The following is a 21145-nucleotide window of genomic DNA, read 5'->3' on the forward strand; positions in this document are numbered from 1 at the left end:
CAATCCAGATGAATAATCATTTACTACACCTGTCTTAATGTGGTTTAAAAAAACATAATCCAGATTTACTTGGATAAGTGGTGATAGCATGGCATGTTTAAGCCAGGGTGAATTAGCATGCAGACAGCAAACATGGGCAGAAGGGAAACAGACTTTCTCATAAAGGAACTGATTAGAATTACTCAATGCCACTCTTTCTTTAACAGGAGATGTACTAGTTAGCACTTCATTTCAATACAAACAACAAACAAATGATGTTCAGTTACCAGGGTTTGACATAAAACTGGTGTCTTCAAAGGAAGTGAGGCTGATTCAATGCAATTAGACCAGATTTTGCTTTGGACTTGTGAATAAATTGGCACAATGTGTCTCAAAGCCACTATACAGTATGTTTGTCCACTCTGTAGGCTCCAGTTCTGCAGCTGAGAGGATTTATGTTCAGCCTTGCAAGTAGTGATTGTGGCTTCAAAGTCAGTAACAGGGTCCTCAATGAGCATATATGCAGGTGTCTGACAGATTTTAATTTTTAGTTTCATAAATGAGCTCATATTATCATTAAAGCTGCATTACAGATTGATTTTCAGCAAAGCTTCAAATATATGACAATCACAGGAAAAAATAACAATACAAAAACCATAATAAAACTCCATTCAGATAGCAATGACTTACTGTGTCATCAGTTTCAAAAGGGAGATTTGCTTTAAAAACAGTGGCACAGTGCTGATCATCTGTTTCTTGCTATTTTTCCTAATGTTTCTGTGAGAACAGAGTTCTTTTAGAAACTCAGGTAAGGTTAAGCTGGAGTCGCAGGGGGACATAACTTCTTCCTTAGGAAAAGATGAACGCTATGCAACTTTCTGTTAAGAGGCAACCTCTGATGCCTTTCTTTTAAGGAAAATGGGATGATCTGGAGATTGTGGGACTTGGTGAAGCAAGTCCCATGACTTTTAATGGGCATTGGATCAGAGGCTGTTCTCGGATTCATTGCACACAACCCAGTTTTCAAAAGACAGTGTTAAGATTTCTCCTGTTGTGTGGCATTCCTTTACTGGTGGATGGAGTCAGAGTATACTTCATGAGCAAGGATATCTTAGAAATCTATGAAAGTATAACCTTTTTAATATGAAAAAGGGTTTTCAGAAACATCCTGTCATTGTTTAGAAATGTTTTAACTGTCAGTGAATGGAAGAATAAGACAAACGGGAAAAAAATTATTTGTAGCTTTGACAGTGAAATATGTTAGGGGATAAAGGGGCCTGTAGTGGAAGCTGCTATCAATCAGAGTGTACCTAGTATATAATACTGCTCTGGAGACCTCTTAAATGTGGAACTTTGTGCAATAAATCCATTCCTGCAACATGTTTATTCCTTTGTTACATTTGTGGGAAGCAGAGATTTCATTGCATATTCTGTATAGTGATGCATAAAATCCATATTTATAATTTTGCTGTATATATTCCATGTTTGATCAACAGTATATTAATCTGTTATATGGATTTGTTCTTTGCAACCAGGCCCTCTTTTAATGAAAAATTTCAGAGTCCCTGGAGAAATTATGAAAGTAAGTATTCGGTAATTTTTTTTTTTTTTGCTGATTTATATGTATCATGGTTTATGTTATCTTCGTGCCCACAAAAGGGACTTACTAGATCTAATGGGGAAATTACATAGCTATACTACTAACCTAAAGCATTGTTAAGCAAATTTCTTGCTGAAGTTAATTGTCACTACTTGAGAACTGTCTTTTTATTAGCAGAAATTCTGTCCTATTTCTAACACGAAACTTGACTATATCAGAATTCCTTTCATCAACCAATTGGCATAACTCTTCTGAATGGAGGTGGCTTTTCTTATATATAATTTTCAGTTCATTAGCTACATTTTTTTGTCATCTGGAGAGATGATCTGGCTTTTGAAAGGAAAGTTTTATTTTGTTATAACTACAAAAAAGGTAAAAAGAAATAGAAATCAGTGGTGTTCTCTAAATGGGAGATGCTCAGGAATGCATGCATAGTATTCAACTAGAGATACTGATAGGTTTTTTTTTAAAAATGGGAAAAAAAATCTATTTTCTTGTTAAACAACTAAATAGCATTAAAACACCTTGTTTAAAATGTGAAGTTTATAGTACCAAGAGCCTTGGCTCTAGTCCAGTTCTGCTTCTCTTGATATAGACTTATTATTCAGCTGGCAGTGAATTAGGTTGATAGCTGAGGCCAGATCAGTTACTGCATGGAGAAACTACCCTCCTAAAAAAATGTGATTCAAATTATTAGATTAGTCAAGAAGTGTTAAGGGGTAAATATACCCTCCTCCAGTTGCTGTCATAATTGGAAGAGGACTGTGGTCCTTAAAAGATCCAAGTTTTTTACAGCTTGAATGTTTCTGCATATGAAATACTTTGAACTGGGTTTGCCTTTTAATAACAAGCTTTATGTTTCTGTTTGAACTTTTGCCTCCCCCTGGAACTTTGCCCTAACTTGCTGAAATCTGACATTTCATGTGGAGTTCCTACCTCTTTTCAGGTGGAATTCTAAATTAGTGACAGTGCTTTTTTTCTGCAGTGTGCTTCCTAACAGAGAGAGGCTCCCTCTGAAGAGGGCAATTACCTGAAAACCAGAAGCAGCGCTTCTGTGCCCATTTCTGACAGCTAATCACAATTCCACAGTTGCCTGGCCCTATGCAAAGAGACCTCCAAACCCTCTGTGCTGTACCAAAGCAGTTTTCTTTTCTTACAGTCAGACAGTAATAAGGATGAGAGCTGGTTCTCTTGGCACTGGCAGTTTCAATAAACTCCACTGTCCTTGTGCCAGGGGAAATGGGAATGCAGATTTATGATGGTATAGCAAGGGACACAGGAGGGAGTCATTTGTATGATTTCCCTGCTGCAGTCAACAGCTGTGGAAGTCCTGATTGCAAATTTCTGTATACTTTCATCTTTCTCTTGTTACGAAACAAGTACTGGGAGGAAAAAGTCTTTCCAGAAACAAAATAAAGCTAGGAAAAAATGATTCAGTGCAGGTAGCATGACAAAGAATACTGGGAAAAAGTGCTGCTTTCATGCCTGTTTTCTCATGGGTGAACTTGAGGTATCAATAGAGTTGAATTCTCCTATTAAAAGAAATTCTTCTATTAAAAGAATTTGGAGTGGGTATGATTGTAGCTCACTGGATTTTTAGCCTGGGCATTAAAAAATACATTTAGATTTTTCAAGCGTTCCTAGGAAGTGGCTTGGGAGCCTGAACCAATCAGATATCAGGAGGACCTTAAATGTACCTAGAATGCCTGCCATGAGTATGAGTTAGCAAGGTGGATTATCTCCCATTCCTGCTTCCAGCAAGATGTTTCCCTCAAGCACACCTTTGGCACAGTTTTCTGAGCTGCTCTGGTTCTTCCTCTGCCCTATTTCCTATCGCTGTTTTCCTTTCTTCAACACCACTGGTGCTGAGGGAAAAAAAAAAAGAAAAAAAAAGCAAGTGCCCCACTGATGTAATTCACCAATGAGGAACAGAAAGGAGGATCCCTTTTGGCCATGAGCTTGATGTGGTATTGAAGAGAGTGGGAAAACCAGAAAGTAAAGGAATTTGTCAATTTGTGGCAAGGGTTTTCTGTAGAAGATTGCTGCATTAGGAAGAGAGTCTCTAACTTACATAGCAATCCCTGATGTGTTATTGCTACCAGGTGCTCTTAGATACTGCCAAGTTAGGCAGGTTTCCCTCCTATCACCTCTGCATAAGCATCTGCTCTCAGCTCTTCTGAATGAATTTACTGAATGAAGAAAGAAATCCACAGGAAAATTCCTGGTAGTGAAGTGCAGTGTAACTTGAAATAACACTGCCCCTTGTAATAATAGGTCAAAGAAAAGAGGAAAAAACACCTTGGGTTCCTGTTTCCTGTAGTTCAGAGCTCGTTCCTGTAAGGTAGATTGGGTGTTTTGGAGGTAGGGCTGACTTTTGACTCCTGTGCTGAGCTACGAGAGATCATAACAGGCTTGCCAAAAACGTGTTTTGTTGTCACAGCTCACCTGTGGGTCCCTGTGTGCATAGTGGTAGTGACTCAGATCAGCCAATTAGATAATGAATTACTGCCTTGCTGAGGCAGCCCACACCCATTGCATAGCCACCTCATGCTTTTGAGGAATCGCATCAGCTTTTTTGCATTTGCATTCAGTTTCAAAGAGAGTTGGGAACTGGCCCAGAGAGAAATCTCAACTTGCTTAGGGTTTATGTGTCAAAGGTAGATTATCTAAAATGTTGGCCCTAAGACAAAGATGACAGCAGTCATCTTTACTCAGGAGGAAATTAAATGTAACAGCCTGCATGAGTCATGCATTTTTAGCACATCAGCTTTCACTCTGTTGCCAGAAAATGTACTAACTACATAGGATTGTGCCTGTCTTAAGTAAAGACATATTTAAAAGCCCTAGCAATGAAAGAGCTAACATACCAGACTGTAGATGCTATTGTTCTCTCCAAGCACTTCACAATTCTTTACTTCTTCCTCGTGTCTGTTTACTGCATTTCTCTCTCTTTTAGATGTTAGTAAGAAAGGGCCTCTAAATATCAGAAGATAGATGCTCAGCACTATCTTGAATAGTGTCAAAATGAGCCAGCTGTCCATTTTCAATGGCTTGGCTCTGCTTTCCCTATCTCACCCACCTTTAAAAGGGTGTTCCTTCTGTGCTTATCCTGATCTGAATGCTGCTATGTACAAAATGTCTGGCTACTTGCAACTCATTGGAGCATTTTTCCCTCTTTTGGTGACAAACCATTTTCTGTATAGCTTCTGTATCCCATGTTCATGAGTCCTGTCAATCTGTCCCTTCAGAGTCACAGGTAGCTAAGATCTTGTTCTGTGATAACCATTTCCAGATAAAATATTCTGAGTACTTATGTGACTTGGTGAGTACATAATGGATAATTGAGAAAGGAGAGAACTGATTGTATCAAAGAGCTTGGAGAATTCTCTTACCAAAATAAAAAGAGGAAAGACTCATTTTGGGTACCAAAACATTCCTAGTTGAAACTTGGATCAAACTTTTGCTTTTAACTAGTATCTCTTCTGATACATTATCTTTGTGTCACATTATGTTTGTGTCATCTTAAATCCAAGCTGCCCTCCCATATTAGATGATACCAAGGAAATTAAAAAAGATCAATTTCACACTGTAAACATGACCTTTTTTTAAACACTTTATGCAGAATCATAGCTGGATGATCAGATTGTTTCAAAGAATATTGCAAAAACAAGTGATCATGCTGAATCATTGTAAATAATTCCAATATTAAAGGTTCCGCACACAAAAAAAGCATGCTTCATAAAAAAGATCATATACCAGAAGGAGTATTGGGGAAGATTTTCAAAGGCCCATTAGGCAACTAAGGCAACTCTCCTGTTTATTCCTACTTTGTGCCTTTGAAAATATCCCCAAGGTGGAGGTGTTTTTTTCCTTCCAAAGCAGACCTGTATTAGGTTAATTATTGCCTTGCAAGAGGGAAGTTAAGGTGGACATTGATGCAAATCAGCTGTCTGTGAATACTCTTTAACATGATGTACTTTGACTAGAATAGTTAGGTTTTTCTCCATGCATCACATACTTACCTAAAAACAATACATGAGGAATAAGTTTAAGCTCAGAATATTCTTTGTCAGCACAAACAGTGTATAAAGCCTGATTAACAGTGGTTCTATGCAGTCTTATGCTTCTTGCATCTAGTGCAGATACCAGTGTGTAAAATCTGGCAGAGAAGGACATTGGATGGGTTTGTAATGGTCTCTGAAGGGTCTTCAGCTCCATAAGCTGGTTAATGGATTGCACACAGCCATATGTAGCATTTCCATTTCTTGTGGCTATAATGGAATAATAGTTTTCATTTAATAACCAACCCAAGTATAATTCAATACAAAGACATATTATATTCCATTTTAGTGAATGAAGCATGCCACAGCTTAAGTGGCATATCAGAACTAAAAAAAACCCCTCACTCTACTTTTTACTTCATGAAGAAGCTTGCCACATGTAAGATCTTTAAGTGCAAATTCTGGTCGTGAGTATTTCCTAGGTCCTAGTATCTAGTTTACCAATGACTTTTAGAGCTTTGTTTTGGATTGATGATCTATTTCCTAAACTCATAATTTAAAGGGCTAAATTCTTACATGTGGGCTTCACCAACAGTCCCACTGTAGTCAGTGAGGAGAGCTGTGGCTAATACATTCTTGGTGGAAGTATGTAAACCCCATCAAAAAACCATCAGCACCCCCAGCTTCAGGATGAGGTCCAGTGAGCTGGAGCTGCTGCCTTGGAGGCCAATGGTTCCTGTAGATTTTTTTTTCCCCAAGGGTCAGTCTGAAAACAGAGCAGAAAGTGGGTGTCATCCTTGTGAGTTACAGCATGGCACAAGCCCTTGTCTCTGTATGGTCAGAGATGAGACATGTACAGGAGCACCAGGCCACAGCAGACCTGTCCCAAAGCTCACTGGGGTCACAGGAGCTTTGAACTGTTTTTGAGGAGTCTTGGATCAGGAATGCAGTTGCCACTAGGTAGACAAATCCTGATTCATTCAACTGTCCAACCATGTGAAGGACTCGAGGAGGGCAGGTGTTGCATCTTGGGGCCCACACTTGTTCCAGATTTACTGTGCAGGGCAGAAAATGACATATAACCAGCTCTGGACTTCTTTCCAAAGAAAGAAAATGAGCTGTGTATAATAGGTAGTGCTATCAGTGCTGAGTAATCTGTACTTCAAAGTCAACCAAAGCTTGCCTGTTACCTTGTGAAATACGGGTAGGATCTATCCTCAGTTTTGTCACTAAAAATCGCCTGTAAGAAATCCCAGCGGATGGTGAGAATGGATGGCTAAGATTCCAGCTATGGCTCTACGGACCTGGAGTCCTCCAGGGACCATCACAAATCTCATGATGTCTCCCAAGTGCTTGATTTGTGCAGAGGATGCTCTGATTTAGCAGAAAGATGCATAAAAACTCATGTTGCCAGCAGCCTCTGTTGGCGTCATAGATGCAGAGGCTCAAGAGAGTACATTATTCCAGCAAATGTCACCATTAATTTATACTTGCTCAGGGCTCATCTGCTTTTTCCTGAAGTCTCTTGGAGAAGGGAGATTACTGTCATGTGCATGAAAAATTCAGTGTCTAGCAGATGAAGCCAGGACCTGCTTAGCATCCTGGAGAGCGGTGTGCACTGTGGGAGGAGAGGTGGCAGCAGACTGACCTCCAAGCAGAGGTGTTTTGTCATTGCTTGTTACACCCTCTGTTAATGGAAGCACCACGAAACTCGTGTCACTAAGAAGCTGCAGAGATGCCTCCCCAATGAGTTGCAGTTTAAACTGCTGATCCACTAGCAAGAACCACTAATATAGACCTGTTGCAACACAGAAAAAAAATTTACTGAAATCAGTGGACTTTGATAAGAGTTGGTCCAACAGTAGGACTGGAGCTAAAGGGGTCAAATTCCCCTTTGTCACCTATGTGAAGAATTGCAGCAATTGCTCTGGTACTTATGAACAAAACCAACAGGGAAAAGTTTGCACTGACACACAGATTTAACTGAGCTATCGCATTCAAGTTCTCTCACTTTGAAAAGCACTTATCAGCTCCAGGCTTTCTTTTTGCATTAGATCTACAAGTCACTTTATGGTATAAGACAAAACAGCAAAAGATGACTTTCAATATTTAACCAAAAGAAATCAGTTTTTAAATATAGTTGTTAAAAAATGCAACAGTAAATCTAATGTATATTAAAATGTAGCCCAGTGTGCTTCCTATTTATTTTTCTCATTCTGTATCACACTTGCTCAGTTTGCAAAGGTGTTGATCATTTGCCCTAACAAAGATCCTGCAGGCCAAGTTATGCAAGAGACCTGCCCAATTCCACCATGCGTTGGGCAGTTGCTGAACCAGAGGGAAACTGAGGACAATGGACTTGTCCCAGCATTGCAGAACCAGGAAGCTTTTCACAGTTTTCTTGAAGTGCAGATTTCTTCCCCAGAATTCTCCTATTGGAAATGTTTATCGTAGACTCTTCAGCACTGAAGTCTTTAGCAAGGGTGTTTGTCTAAAACTGACAACACTGAATGCCAATTAGAAAAAGCTCTTTTCAACAGGTATTTTTTATGAATAGCATATTTTAAACAAATGTGTTTCAGACTGCATAGGCAAACTTCCCAGGCATATTTCAGCAGTGACTTGTGCCTTTTCTGCTATCGCTGTTCTAGCCTCCAGGCTATCAAACTGCTGTTGCCCTTCATTATGAAGTCGGCTAGGAGTATAGTATGGATCTAACAGCTGGAAGTTGAACTTAGTGAAATGTGGTGCTTTTTTCATGTCTGTCAGTTTGCTCCTCTCTCCACTGCAGATTTTACTGGTAAATGGTCATCTGTCTCCATGCCAGCATTTAACACAATCCTCCCCTACAGCAGTTCTTACACCCCGTGGATGTCTCTATGCAAGCCTTGGATGACTTGTGCTGAGCAGCTTTGCAGAGGCTCTTACCTGAAAGTGTAAGGCAAGCTGATGGCTGTCCACAGAGCAAATTGCCTCTCTCATCTGACTACGACCTGCTCTGCAGAGCTGAGCTTGAATAGGATTCTTGGCACTTGGGATGGGTTTGGCCAGGGTTTGACTTCAGGGAATGAGGCAAGATTGTGTGTGTTAAATAAGTTGGAAGGCATGTTCTTAGGCTAGAAAATATAATTATACAGCAGCTGGTCCCCTATAGTATGTTTTCTACAGCAAGGAAAGTTACCTTCAGGACCTACTCAGACTCCTTACTGGTTGTTGGTGCTTATGATGCTGTGTGTGCTGACTGGAGCATGCTTTTGATCAAGGCAGGTGCTGCATGCTGGCTGCTTGGTAAAACTTCAGACAGGTGTATTGTTGGGTCCATAAGCTAATGTGAACAGGTGATGTGAACCTGCCATGCCATACATGACAGTGGTGGCAATCAGCCTGCTTTTTTCATAGTTGCAAGAAGGGTCATGCTTTTTCATGAGACTCAACCTGTGTTGTGCTGGAAATCCAGAGCACTCTCCTCTTCCCTTTCCTGTACTCCTTCCAGACATCCCTATCTGCAGCTGCAGTCCTCCAGCCCCTCTTGCTGCATGACAGCTGCAGAAACTTGTTCCCGGGTATGTTTGCCCTTATTTAATCCTGGGTTCTCATCCTTCATAGCCTCCCCATGAAGGGAGGAGGTACTACCATTTTATGTGATCTGGCATGTGGAGACTTGCACTCTGCTGAACACACAAAAAGTTGAAAAGGGCTGCAAATATGTTAGTCGTGTGTGTGAGTAGCAGCAATATGTTTTCTGGTAGTATGTTTGTTCTCCTTAAAGAGATTTACTTGACTTTCACACCCATATGGTAAAGATACATGCTATTGTACCAGCTAAGAAGTGCAGTGGTTCTGAGCTATAAAGGTTTGCTACAAAGCTGAACACATAAACAAGTATTCTGAGGACAGAAAGTAGTGGCTAGTGGGAGCAGTAGTGTGAGATGTCAGAGGAGTTCATTTATTCTGATAAACTCGTTTATATTCTAGGATGCTTTTTTTCATGTTGATAAAGTGTCAATCTTAGCTATGAACTTTGCTATTTATGACCTTTCATGTAAAGTTGCAAGGCAGAAAGGAAAGATAAACAACTTGAACAATACAATTAAGGCAAACCCAGAAGTCAGTCAATGAGAGACACCAGTGTTAAGTAAATCATCCCATGGAAACAGCTGTTTGAAAATGCAGTGGCATCACAGTACAGTGGGCAATTAATTTTAATTAACTTCAAATTCTGGCACATAGTTAAAAATCATCTTTTCTGAGTGCCCAGCTAGGCAAATGAAAGTTGGGCCATTTTGTCCTGCTAGAAAAAGCTATTACAAGTATTATAATGATGCTATTCATACTTCTATTATAAGTATTATGTTATCTTCTTAATTTTTTATGAAATAGTACTTTTTGAAGATGGACTTGTTCTGTACCATAAGCCCTTGAATAAGAGCACTATTTTCCAAGAAGAACAGATTGAATTTTTAGAAGCTGTTTTGAATTCATTAATAATCTCAGTTAAAGTCCAACATGTTGTGACTTTTACCTGTCAGGGAGGAAACAAGGCAGGAGTTCTTGTAAGGTTATCAGAAGTTACAGGCAGCTTTTGATGCATTTTTTTTAAGGTTAATTCTGGCCCTTTAAATGTGATGCTGTACATCTGTCACTATGGAAGCTCTAAGCACAAATTTCGTAGGAGGTAAAGGGGTGGCTGCTTTGCATTGCAACTGCTCAATGGAGTATGTATGCCCTGTCACGACCTGCAGCAAAGTCCACATATCCCTCTGTCCTGTGTGTGTAGCCTGTTGGATCATTCTGGAGAGCAAAAAATGTCTTTCTATAAATGTTCTCTTAATGTATTTTTATGAAGTTTAGTGTTTTAAGAGAATGTGGTACTCGGAAGTGCTCTACCAAGAACTGAATGGCAGTGACAGTCATCCTTACAATGTCAGTAGGTTCCTGCTAATAAGGTGCCTGACTGGTTGCCCCTCTGGGCCTGCCTGCAACCTGTGGGAAAGGCAAGGTGCAGAGAATCTCAAGCTACTGCTGACCCTACTAAGACTAAGACCATCACACAGCTTAGGACAGCAGCCCTCTTGTACAGTTACAGCAGGTTTGTTGCTGTGTGCTGTGTTATTTTCAGACCTGAACTGTTTCCCTAGAGGTGGACAAAATGTCCCTGTACTATAATCCCTAGTGCTGTGTGTTTGATGCTGGTGTTCATGGAACCAGTTGTGAATTCTTGGTGTTCACTGTGACATTACTCTTATGTTGTTGGGAGGAGGAACTTCTGAAAGGTGTACAATAAGTTACTGACTTCTTTAATATGAAACCTCTTTCCATTATTAGTCTTTTGAAGTATGTAAAACTGGAGCTAGATACTTCTGCTTACATTATGCAACCCTTACTTGTTGAGTAATCTACTTGATTTCCCTTAAGCTATGTGTGGCGGCTTCTCACATGAGTAAGTTCAGAACCTTCTTGCTTTTCCCAGTTAAATTAATTTGTATGCTGAGCCATGCAGATAAGAGCAAAGAGTTATATTCATCTTCTCAGCTGCTCAGTGACCAGGATGCTTTCGAAAGAAGAATTCAAACAGAACAAGCTGGTATGACTGAGATGGGAAAACTGTTTGTTACCATGCAGTCACCTTCACATCATGTTCCTCATGCATTGTGTCAGTTATCAGCCCTGGGAGATGCTGTATTTCTGAGTAACAAAAGTCTGTGTGTGTTCTCCTCCCTTAGATCTCCAGTGAGATTTTAAGGTGCCTATTTCTTGGGGCAATCTTTTTATGACAAAAACAAGTTGCTCTTCTGGGGATTAGACTGTTTTTTTCAGCTGCTGTCAGAGAAAATACATAGCAGGTTCGGGTGGCTAGGGTGTGATTTAAAAATTGTGATCTAGAGAAGGAGAACTCTGATATGTTGCATGTGGTGTAATCTCTAAATAAGTGTAGTAGGTCTGATCTCTGCCAGAGGAGACAAGTCAACGGGCTAAAGGATTTTTGGTCTGAACCAAAATAATTGCTCTCACACTGTTAAAAGGAAATATTAGAAAATGATGAAAAAGTGGAATTCTCTTCAGCATTGTCTATAGGATGTTTCCTTTTAACTAGTGGCTGTCCTGACTTGCTGGGTTGTTGCACCAATTGTATTTCTTTCATAGATCTTTTGTTGGTTTGTGGTCTAATAAATTTTTAAAAAGTGAGTGTTATTGTATAGTTAACAGCTGTGCCTTTCAGGCATGATTTTTTTTTCTTTCGGGAAGAAAAAAGTGCAACAGGCACTTTTAAACTGTGCATTTGAATGAGGCTGGTGAAGTGAAAAATACCCATGAAATAATGAGGCAGCATAGGAATACTGCGTTCTGACCATCAAAAAGGCCTGCACACATTTTTTCCATGTGGAGTACATACAGCACAGGAAACAATTCATGGTATGGCAGCATGCTTATTGTCCTTGTGCTCAGTACTTTGAGTGAAAGAAAAGAAGGACCTGGGATCTCTAAACAACAACAAAAACAAAAACAAACAAACAAAAAAGAGAATGATAGGCTTATGCTGGTAATTTTTCTATTATTTTCATAGTGTTCATCACTTTAACAGGATGAGAAAATTTTGAGTAAAATTACCAGAAAAAAATTTTCTAGCAGTGCTTTTTAGTCTTGGCATAGTTATGAATATTTCATGCATGACTCTTTTTACTATTAAAATCTATATTTAAAATTTCATACTCAGCTTTAAATTTTGCTCTGACTTGAAATATAGTAGTCTTCAGAATATAGATTTAACTTTCTTAAAAGAATAAAAACCTGAAAATTATAAAAAACTAAGAGAAGAAACTTGTCTTAATTACAGGTTCTTCTGGACAGAGGATTTTGCATGTCTTTTGAGGCTGATTAAGTTGTTTTTTAAATGAAAATCAGCATGTGGTTTGGGCTCATTCCAGTGACTGTTTAAGTAATGGTCCCTTAATTTTACTTCTGAGAAGTCAATTGAGTTTCTCAGGTGCTTCAGTGAAACATGTACCTTGGAAAATTGGACCTGTAAAGATAAAATAAGGCTTTGAAGACTAGATTACTAGCTTTCCTGGAATGGCTGAGATGCACACAGTAAGGCTTCACTCTGGCAGCTGAATTGGCAAGAGCAGACATCGTGCTCGTTAAGTCTCATTGGTGGAAAGTCCAGTGTTGGAGATAAGCTCATCTTAAACATAAGGGAATTAGTCCAGTTTCCATTTAAATTGCTGGCAAAGCTCCAGCTACATTCAACAAGAGAAGGGCTGAGGCAACAGGCATACAAAACCCTGTTTCTAGGCCTGATCCCGGCTTTTCTTACATATCCAAAGCTCATGCTGAGTATTGTGGTCACTTTAGCAGGATTAAGACTGAGTGGATTGTTTGGGCAGATTTATATTGCTATGCATTGTAAGAAGTACTGGTACAGTTTTTAGTGATGTAAGGTTAATAAATATTCATTTGTTAAAAAACAGGACACCTGTTGACAAGGTAAACTGTGATTGTTCCAAGCAAATTGCTGAAGTGTGGTAGAATGTCATGTACAATAACTGGTTAAATGGCTCTTCTGTTATCTGTAGCCCTCTTCCAGCAAAGCACTTAGGCATGTGTTTGCCATCAAGCACCTGACTACCTCCACTGAACTCAATCTGACTGCCCTGCTGTATGTGGAGCACATGTTTTGGAGAAATAGGGCCTAAATTACTTGGGGTCCACTGTATTATGCCTATGGTGTGTGTTCTCAGTCCTCTGGGAAGTCAGTGGTGCCCAGACATGACACCAGGCCTGATCATTTTGTAGGTGGGAAACACCTAGAGGTGCCTGTCACTTTGCTACTTAAACCCACAAAGTGTAATCTTGCATGCTCATTGGTGCCAAAAGGTTGTAATTTGTCACCAAAGTAGTGTCAGGAAAGAGGTGTGATAGTTAAGTGTCAGCTCAGAGATGCAGGGCTGTCAGGGAGGCCAGCATTTAGCTGTGGGCTGTGTTGAGAGTGTGGGCATCCACATCACTTGTGACTACTGAAGGTGATAATGACCATCTTATTGTTATGGGTGATTCTGAGCAAAAAGTTCTAGAACATTTCTTTTAACTAAAAAGGCATATTTAAATGTATTCAGACATGTCAGTGATCAAGAAATGCATGTTTCCTAAATTAGCCTCAAACTTTTTATTTTCCCTTTCTCTTATCTGCATGACATTTAAAAAAAGGAAAAAATGTAATCAGTGACAAAAAGCTGCACCTGAACAGCGTGTGTGGGGTCTACATATTTTTTTTGCAGAGGGGAAAAGAATTCAGACTCCAGCCTGAAAAACATAACAGGCCATCTTTAATACTTCTCAATATAGCTATTACAAAACCATAAGAAACATAAATGTTTCCTTATGTATTGAAGTAACCAGTGTTACATATAGGGACATGCCAGTTCACTGACATAGAGTTTTCTGCTGTATTTGTGTACATACCTAATTCAGGTTCCTTAGCAGGATTTTGAGGAGAGGTGGGGAACCGAAGATGATAACATAATGGACTGTCCTTTACTAACAATATGAGGACAGATTAAAAAAAAACCCAAACAACAAAACACAAACAAACAAGAAAACAAATAAGCAACATGACTTAATATACACAGAAAAAGACAGGTGAGGAAAAGATCACCCATCATATAAAGATGAGACACTAAAATAATGTTAGAAAAGGATTAGCCATTTGGGATTTGAACTTGCCACCCACTGAAAACAATGGCAAAAATCCCACTGAATTAAATGCCTTGAGCCCTTGCACGGGACTGATCAGATGCTATTCATAGAATAATGTATATGCCAAATAATGCTGTTATTTGTCAAGTAAATTATTCATCAGCTCCATCATCCCGCCATTTCTTTTCTGGCAGAACTCCCACTGAAGTCAGTGGAGTACTGTTTGAATAAAGTCTTTTAGGATTGGCCCTGAGATTAAAATGCAACTGGGGCAACTTGTTCTTCTTCCTTAGGCTCATAAAACCATGTGCTGGAGAATAGGTAGGCAGCCAGTGTGCCGTGCCTTATGATGCTAATTGTTCTTTTGCTGATGCTGATTATTCACTCATGTCTCTTTAATCTGCTTGTTGCCACCTTGATTTGGGGGCTGATCCTGTTAACGCATGCCTGTGTATATAACTGAAACCTTGCTGGCAGTATAACCCGTATCAAGCTGAAAATGAAGTTAACCTGTATCAGTGTCCATGGGCTCTGGCCTTCTTGGGGGTAAGCCCTTTGGGTGTGTCATCTTGTTCCCCGCTGTCCTGGGCTCTTGTGGTGACCTTTGAGAGCTGCAGGATGAGCAAAGGACTGCAGCTCTGACGTGGGTGAGCAGAAGGCTTCTAAGGTGACTTTTCCTCTGCTTTTGAATGTAGAAGCCTGGTTATATGGCTGGTTTGTTCTTCCAGTTTGTTTTTTACTTTACAAGTTAAATGTTCTGAATCTAATTGGGTTGTTTTTTTTTCAAAAAAGAGAGAATTAATCTCTTGCTGTCTTGATAAGAACAAAGTTAATATAAGCAAATTGCTTAAAAGATTTCCACTTCTAGCTATTAAAATACAACTCAGGCAACTACAGCACTGAGCTCAGCTTCTCATTACTACTTATGGGAATGTATAATGGTTAAATTAGCTGCAGGTGGGCTCCCCTGTTGCTCCAGGAGCACATTAGAAGCATCTTGAGGGTTGCAAGTAACCTTAAAGGAATCAGACATAATGGCCTCAAACAATAGTAATTCTTGTAGCTCATAACGTGCTCCATATGCCTGAAAGGTACTGTGCAAATGGGGCTGTTTATGGGAGACTTTTTGGGTTTGGCTTCTCTGGAAATTGAGTGGTTTTGTGAAATGGAAAATATTCGTGGATGCTGAGCATAGTTCTATGCTTAAATGTGTGGTAAAGCAGTTGATACTGAAGCATGCTTTAGGGCAGTGATAAGATTGCAGAAGGCTTCTCTGATGGTGACACCGGCTGCTCTCAAGGTGGTCTCAGCCCCAGGAGGGGTCTAGTCCCCCAAAAGTAGGATGTAACTGCTGCTGGCTTTCGTACAAATCAACAGTTTATATATGCAGCTGGTACATAAGCATGTGTTTCCTGGTGCAAAGTTTTTTCTAGTCTCTGCAGTGACTGTTGGCTGGAGTTAAGACTTGTCTCATGAAGACTCTTCCATGGCCTCCATGTCATCTGCAAGGAATTTCAGAATTGAAACAGCGCATGATTTGCCAGCTTGCTGTGCTTAGGGTTTTTATATCTACTGCTCTCTTTGCACTCCATACCTGTTTTTCTTGACAACCACACGCCGAGACAGTGTCTGAGAGAGTGTGTGTCCCTTGGTACAGATCTCCCTTCTCATGAGACTCTTTGGTGACTTGAATTGACCTAGATCTATCTGCTGCCTTGGTCTTCGTGGCCTGCAGACACTGTACAGATGCTCTGTAAAAACTTTTGTGTTCAACTCCCTGCGAGGCTGCGCAGCAGTCCAGCAGCAGTCCCCACAGCCACCTTTTGCCGCCTCGCGTGAGATAGCGCGGTGGGAGCCCGTGGTGGGGCTGGAGGGGGCCTCACCTCGCCCGTGGTGTCCCCAGCACCCCCTTCTCCATCAGCGCAGCTCGAGGCTGAAGCCGCTGGGCCGGGCCGGAGCGCTGCGGGCGCGGATCAGTGCAGCTGTAGCTCAGGCGCCCGTCAGAGCTCTCTCCTTGTCCCCGTCCCTCTTTTCGCCCCCTAATTACGGCAGAAGCCAATGAGCGGGGGGCGACGGCGCCCCCTCGGACCCCGCGGGCGGGGAGGGGCGGGGGCGGGCGGCGGCGGCCGCACTCGCCGAGGAGGAGCGCGGGTAGGCGGGCGGGGGCAGCGCCGCCGCCGGGACTGGCGCCCGCCACCGGCACACGGCCCGCGCCCCGCAGCGCTCCGGCCCGGCCCGTGGCGGCCGGGGGTGCGAGATGGCCGCTGACGGGAGCCGCGGGGTCCTGGGGCTGTGGCTGCTGGCGGCGGCGGGGCTGTGCGGCGGAGTGGCGGCGGGCAAGTCCCCCAGCTGCCACGAAGTGCGGACGGCGTTTCAGCTGCGGCAGATCGGGCCCCTCAAGCTGGTCCCCGACGTGCCCACGGCCGGTCAGTACCGACCCACCCGCGGGGTGGCTTCTCCGCGCCGGGGGGTGCCGCGGGGCGCGGGTTGCCGCGGGGGGGCTCGGGGCCGGGAGTCCGTGCCAGCCGGGCTCGCCTTTGCCTGCACCCTCGGAGCAGCGGGGGCTCCCCGCGGGCGGCGGCGGCCCGGGGTCCCCCCTCAGCTCCGGTGCTGCCGTCGGGGGCTGCGCGCCTGCCTGCGAAAAGCCGGTGCGCCGCGGCTCCCTTCACCCAGCGCCGGCTTTCCTGCCGGACTCAGGTAGCGGGAACTAAGCGGATTTGGCACGCCTCCTGCTCAAATGATTTTAAAGGACTTCCTAGGAAAAGAGACCGGAATGAATTCTTGGTCTTTACGTGGTAAACGTATTGCTTATTGATCGCCACCCTAAGCACCGGGCCTTTTTCACCCACGTTTAAGACCGGTGTGATCCGTTTGCCGAGTACCTAAAGCAGAGGCTTCCTCCTGGAAAGGATCCCTTTCTTAGTACGCAAATTAGTAACCGAGTCGTTAAGGAACGCTTGTTTTGCTGACCAGATGTAAGGTTTCTCAGGTAGGCTAGTGAATACACTGTAACTTCTGAATTAGGAAGAGTTCCCTTGCAGATGAATTCAGGAACGTTGCTGTAAGGAAAGGCAGAGGTAACGCTTTGGAGGGATACAGTCAACAGAGCTTAGCTTTTGCTTAGTTAAGCAGTATGTCTGCAGTACTTAACACTTGTGAAAGTTGATGAGTAAGGTGCCGTTCCCTTTTGCCTTTTCATACAGTTCCTGAACAATGTGTGACAGCAATCAAGTGGAAAAGTAACACATGTATAATAAGAAAAGATTTTTTTTTTTGCATATTCTACAATTACCGTGTGGAATTCCATTGTAAGGGGATAAAGTACATTATAATGTCAAAAAAATTATTAAACTCTTTACAAATGACCGTATATCTATCTACATAATGAAGTCACCCCCCCGACACATGTTTTAAGAAAACACAAGAACTGGAATAAAAAAGCAGAGACTGTCAGCCTCATAAAACAATCTCTAGCTGCCTCATGCTAGGCACAATTGCCTGTAGGTGTGTGGTGGTATAAATGTCAATTTGCGTTGTTGCTTTGGGTTTTTTTTGGTTTTGTTTTTTTTTTTTTTTTTAAGCAGTTCAATTCAAAGCCTGCTGAGTTTGATGGAAAGACTTCTTATCTTAAATGAGTTTTGGATATGTCTTCTGGCACAAGTTTCTGTTCTGGGGGCTAAATTTGATAGGCCATTGGGCTGATCTCTTATGGCAACTCTTACAACTGTAAACAATTGCACAGTGCTGATGATCGTTACCTTCGCTTTGCATAAAGTAGTTGAGATGACACATGGCTGTAAAGTTGTCTGTGAGCAAGGAATAATTCCTCATTTTGTAGCAAGAAGAGATTTGCAGGAATGGCATTTTGAAGCTTGAAGTATGGTACTGTTCTCTTGTGCTGATAGAGGTATCAGCTCACACTTGCCTTTGAGAGCTAAATATAAAACCTAGTAAAAAAAGAGGTAAAAGAAGGCTTTTCATTCATTTTGATGCATGCTTAACTCTCTCTCCTGAGCTCTTTCTGGAAGAAGTTCCTCAAACTTTAAATCGATTTTTTTACATTTTCTATAAAACTCCAGTACTGCAGATGAAACCTGAGGAAAATTGTGCGCTTCCAGAAGGAAGGTGTAGATGCTGTGATGCTTCAGAGAGGTTTCCTTGTGTTCTGGTGTCATATTGAACTTTCCTATTGAATAACAAGCTCTCAGAAAATAAATAGCATGAAAGACAGTGAGGGAGGGTAATACGCATTTAAATTTTAGCTCATAGAAGTTTCTTTTGAAGAAAATGATTGGAGCAGAGGAGATCTGAGGAAAAGTGTTGCATATTGATCTTCCCTGTTTGTTAAGTATACTCAACTCCACCCAAGCTTGCGTGTTTTAATGATATCTTGCCAGGCAGTAATGCCTCCTGTCTTGTGCCTTCTTTTAATTAAGTACTGAAGTGTTTTCCAGTGTTTTCACCTGGCAGCTATTATCAGTGAATATATCTTAATACAACCCCCCCCCCCTTTTTTTTTCTCTAGGACATCAAGGCTCATTTTATTATGCATTTTAACAACACACAAATGTCGAAGCACCTCCTTTGAAGACTTCAGGCAGTTATCAGTTAAAGAGGGGCAGAGTGGTGGGCAGCTGGGGGTGACGCTGGAGAGCAGTGTGCTCAGCTGAATCTAGCGCTGATCAAAGCCTGTGGAGAGCTTCCTGCTAACTTCTGCCCATGTGGGCCAGACCTGCACATGCACTGGGGTGCTCCTCATTCCTCAGTTGCCTGCATGTTGTTTTTGGCTTGTTCTCTCTAAAAAACCAGAACTTTTGCAGCCCTATTGTCTGTTTGCTAGATATCTTCAATCACAAAATTGTTGAAAGCCCTTGGCTAATCTCAAGCCAGTATTTGTAGGCTAATACAACAAATCTGACAGAGGTTAAAGTCTTAAGGATTATTAAGTTCTTACAACCTTCAGGAAAATCAGCAGCTCGGTTGAGGAGAGAGGCCCAAACCAGTGCTGGGCGAGGGATCAGCAGGCAGACTCTCAGGTGCATATTTTCTGTCTCCTCTTATGGGTGGTGCCCATTTCACTGGTAATAAAATGAACTCTAAATACTTGGGAGAGTTTGTAGCCTACACCCTCCTGTATTATCAGTTGTGGTTGCAGTGTTGAAGTTGCACAGTGATGGGCCCCGGATACAAGCTTCATGGGGGCTGCTAGCTGCCTCCCCATGTTGCACGTGGTCTGAAGACAGGTTGCTGTGATTGCTAAGTGGGTAGGAGAGGGGCATCACCATGACCTACAGTGAGACGGAGAGTGGCTTTGGGCAGGACCTGCCAGCCTCTTGTATGAAAAGTAGTGGCAAGGGAAGGAGGAAGACTCCTGGGGAAAAAATGCTTTTGTATTTAAGGTGTGATGTGGATCTGGCAGCCACCTTTCTGAAAATCATCACCAGCTGAAGCGAGCTCTTAGAGATGCCAGGAGCCTCCTCTTACATTTCTCTTCCATAGTTTCTCCCCAAAGACATGAGATACTTTCCACTGTGAAATCTAGTCCATTAATGAGTGTAGGACTAAGGAAAAAGAGTGTTTTGACATGGCATGGATAAGAGGCCCAAATAATAAGTATTTTTGAGCAGCAAACCTCCTTTGGTCTCTTTGTAAGATTTTCTTTTCCACTAGCAGAGTCTGTGCTGCTATCTGGTAGCCTGCTTTTCTGGAACAAACTGAATGTTTCAAGGGTAATTTGCTGCAAATAGCAAACAGATTGGTCAGGTAAAGGTACTGCTGCCTTGGCTGTGATTCAGAGGAGGGTTTTTTTTGTGTCTTCCCCCAGACTAGAAAATGAGGTAATATGTTCCCGGTCTTGTACTTTGATCATCACAGGCTGAGTGGGGATGTTTTTGTAGGAGCTCCTTGGTTAACATTTTGATGAGAGAGAATTATATGCTGTCTCCAAGGATGAAGGGCTGTGTTAATCCTGCCAGGGGACTAAGCCTTTGGTTCCAGGGAGTCTAGATATCTCAAATCTGGTGCGTACTGCTACGTATGGCGTTTCTCCCAGACATGGGGCTGCCGTTAGCAATACCCTGTGAGCCCTGTGAGGTTATATTACAGTGTAACAGCACACTGGCATGGACTGTGTTTAAGGTTCTGTTTATTCACGGCTTTTCTGTGGCATGGAGCACAGTGGTTGCTGGCTGTCCCTGCTTTCCAAATTCGCAGTAGGAAAATTGAATGAACCCAACTGGAGTCTGTGACTTGTCCACATTCAGGCAGTGAACTGTAGCAGAACCAGAATAAAAGTAGCCATCTTGATTCCTTTGGTAATCATGTAACCACAAGAACCTCTTCCCCATTTATATCAGTTCCACCTCTTTTGCTTATTAACTAGTGTATGGTCATGCAAAAAAAAAAAAAAAGGTCTGTAAACATACGATAAATAGAGATAGAAGAGTTGGGCTGATTTCTGGTAAGCAAGTAAAATATTTGTCATTTGTGAAAGAATTCTAGGAACTCTTTGCCTTCTAAATAATCATCTTGTTGAGGACTACCAAAAGGATGATTTACTTCTCTTGCTGCTCTGCTGCTTTACAAAGAGCACAGAAGCTGCCCAGATTGTGCTCAGGGACTCACTTCTGAAGGGCAGATTTTGTCCTATTAAAAGCTTTTTTATTGTCTACCGCCATCCTGCACCTTAAATCAGCAGGGTGTTCGTTACTATGTGTATGTACTAAATATCCCATAGGAGAGCTTGACGTGCATTAATAATTTATACATTAAAACTATTTTACTTTCTGAACAGTGACAGGAAAGTCCTAGACTCCTACCATAAGCTCCTTGCTACATGTGGTACATGCATTAGATTGGATCTCATCCCATC

At 41.9% G+C, this 21145-nt stretch overlaps 1 protein-coding gene across 3 annotated transcripts in view; it reads left to right on the forward strand.

The window, feature by feature from the left end:
- The first annotated feature begins 16404 nt into the window (after positions 1-16404).
- The window catches only part of LOC104325614 (glypican-5-like), a 423584-nt gene continuing 418843 nt past the window's right edge, over positions 16405-21145 (forward strand). Inside the window, exon 1 of one of the 3 annotated variants that reach the window (XM_069792021.1) lies at positions 16405-16700. In XM_069792021.1, coding sequence (XP_069648122.1) covers positions 16532-16700 — 169 coding nt within the window. In that variant the 5' untranslated portion in view covers positions 16405-16531. The remainder of the gene's footprint in view (positions 16701-21145) is intronic. The other 2 variants (XM_069792019.1, XM_069792020.1) reach the window with 2 other exon arrangements.

This window comes from Haliaeetus albicilla, chromosome 9, assembly GCF_947461875.1.
Source record: "Haliaeetus albicilla chromosome 9, bHalAlb1.1, whole genome shotgun sequence".
NCBI classification, from domain to species: domain Eukaryota; kingdom Metazoa; phylum Chordata; class Aves; order Accipitriformes; family Accipitridae; genus Haliaeetus; species Haliaeetus albicilla.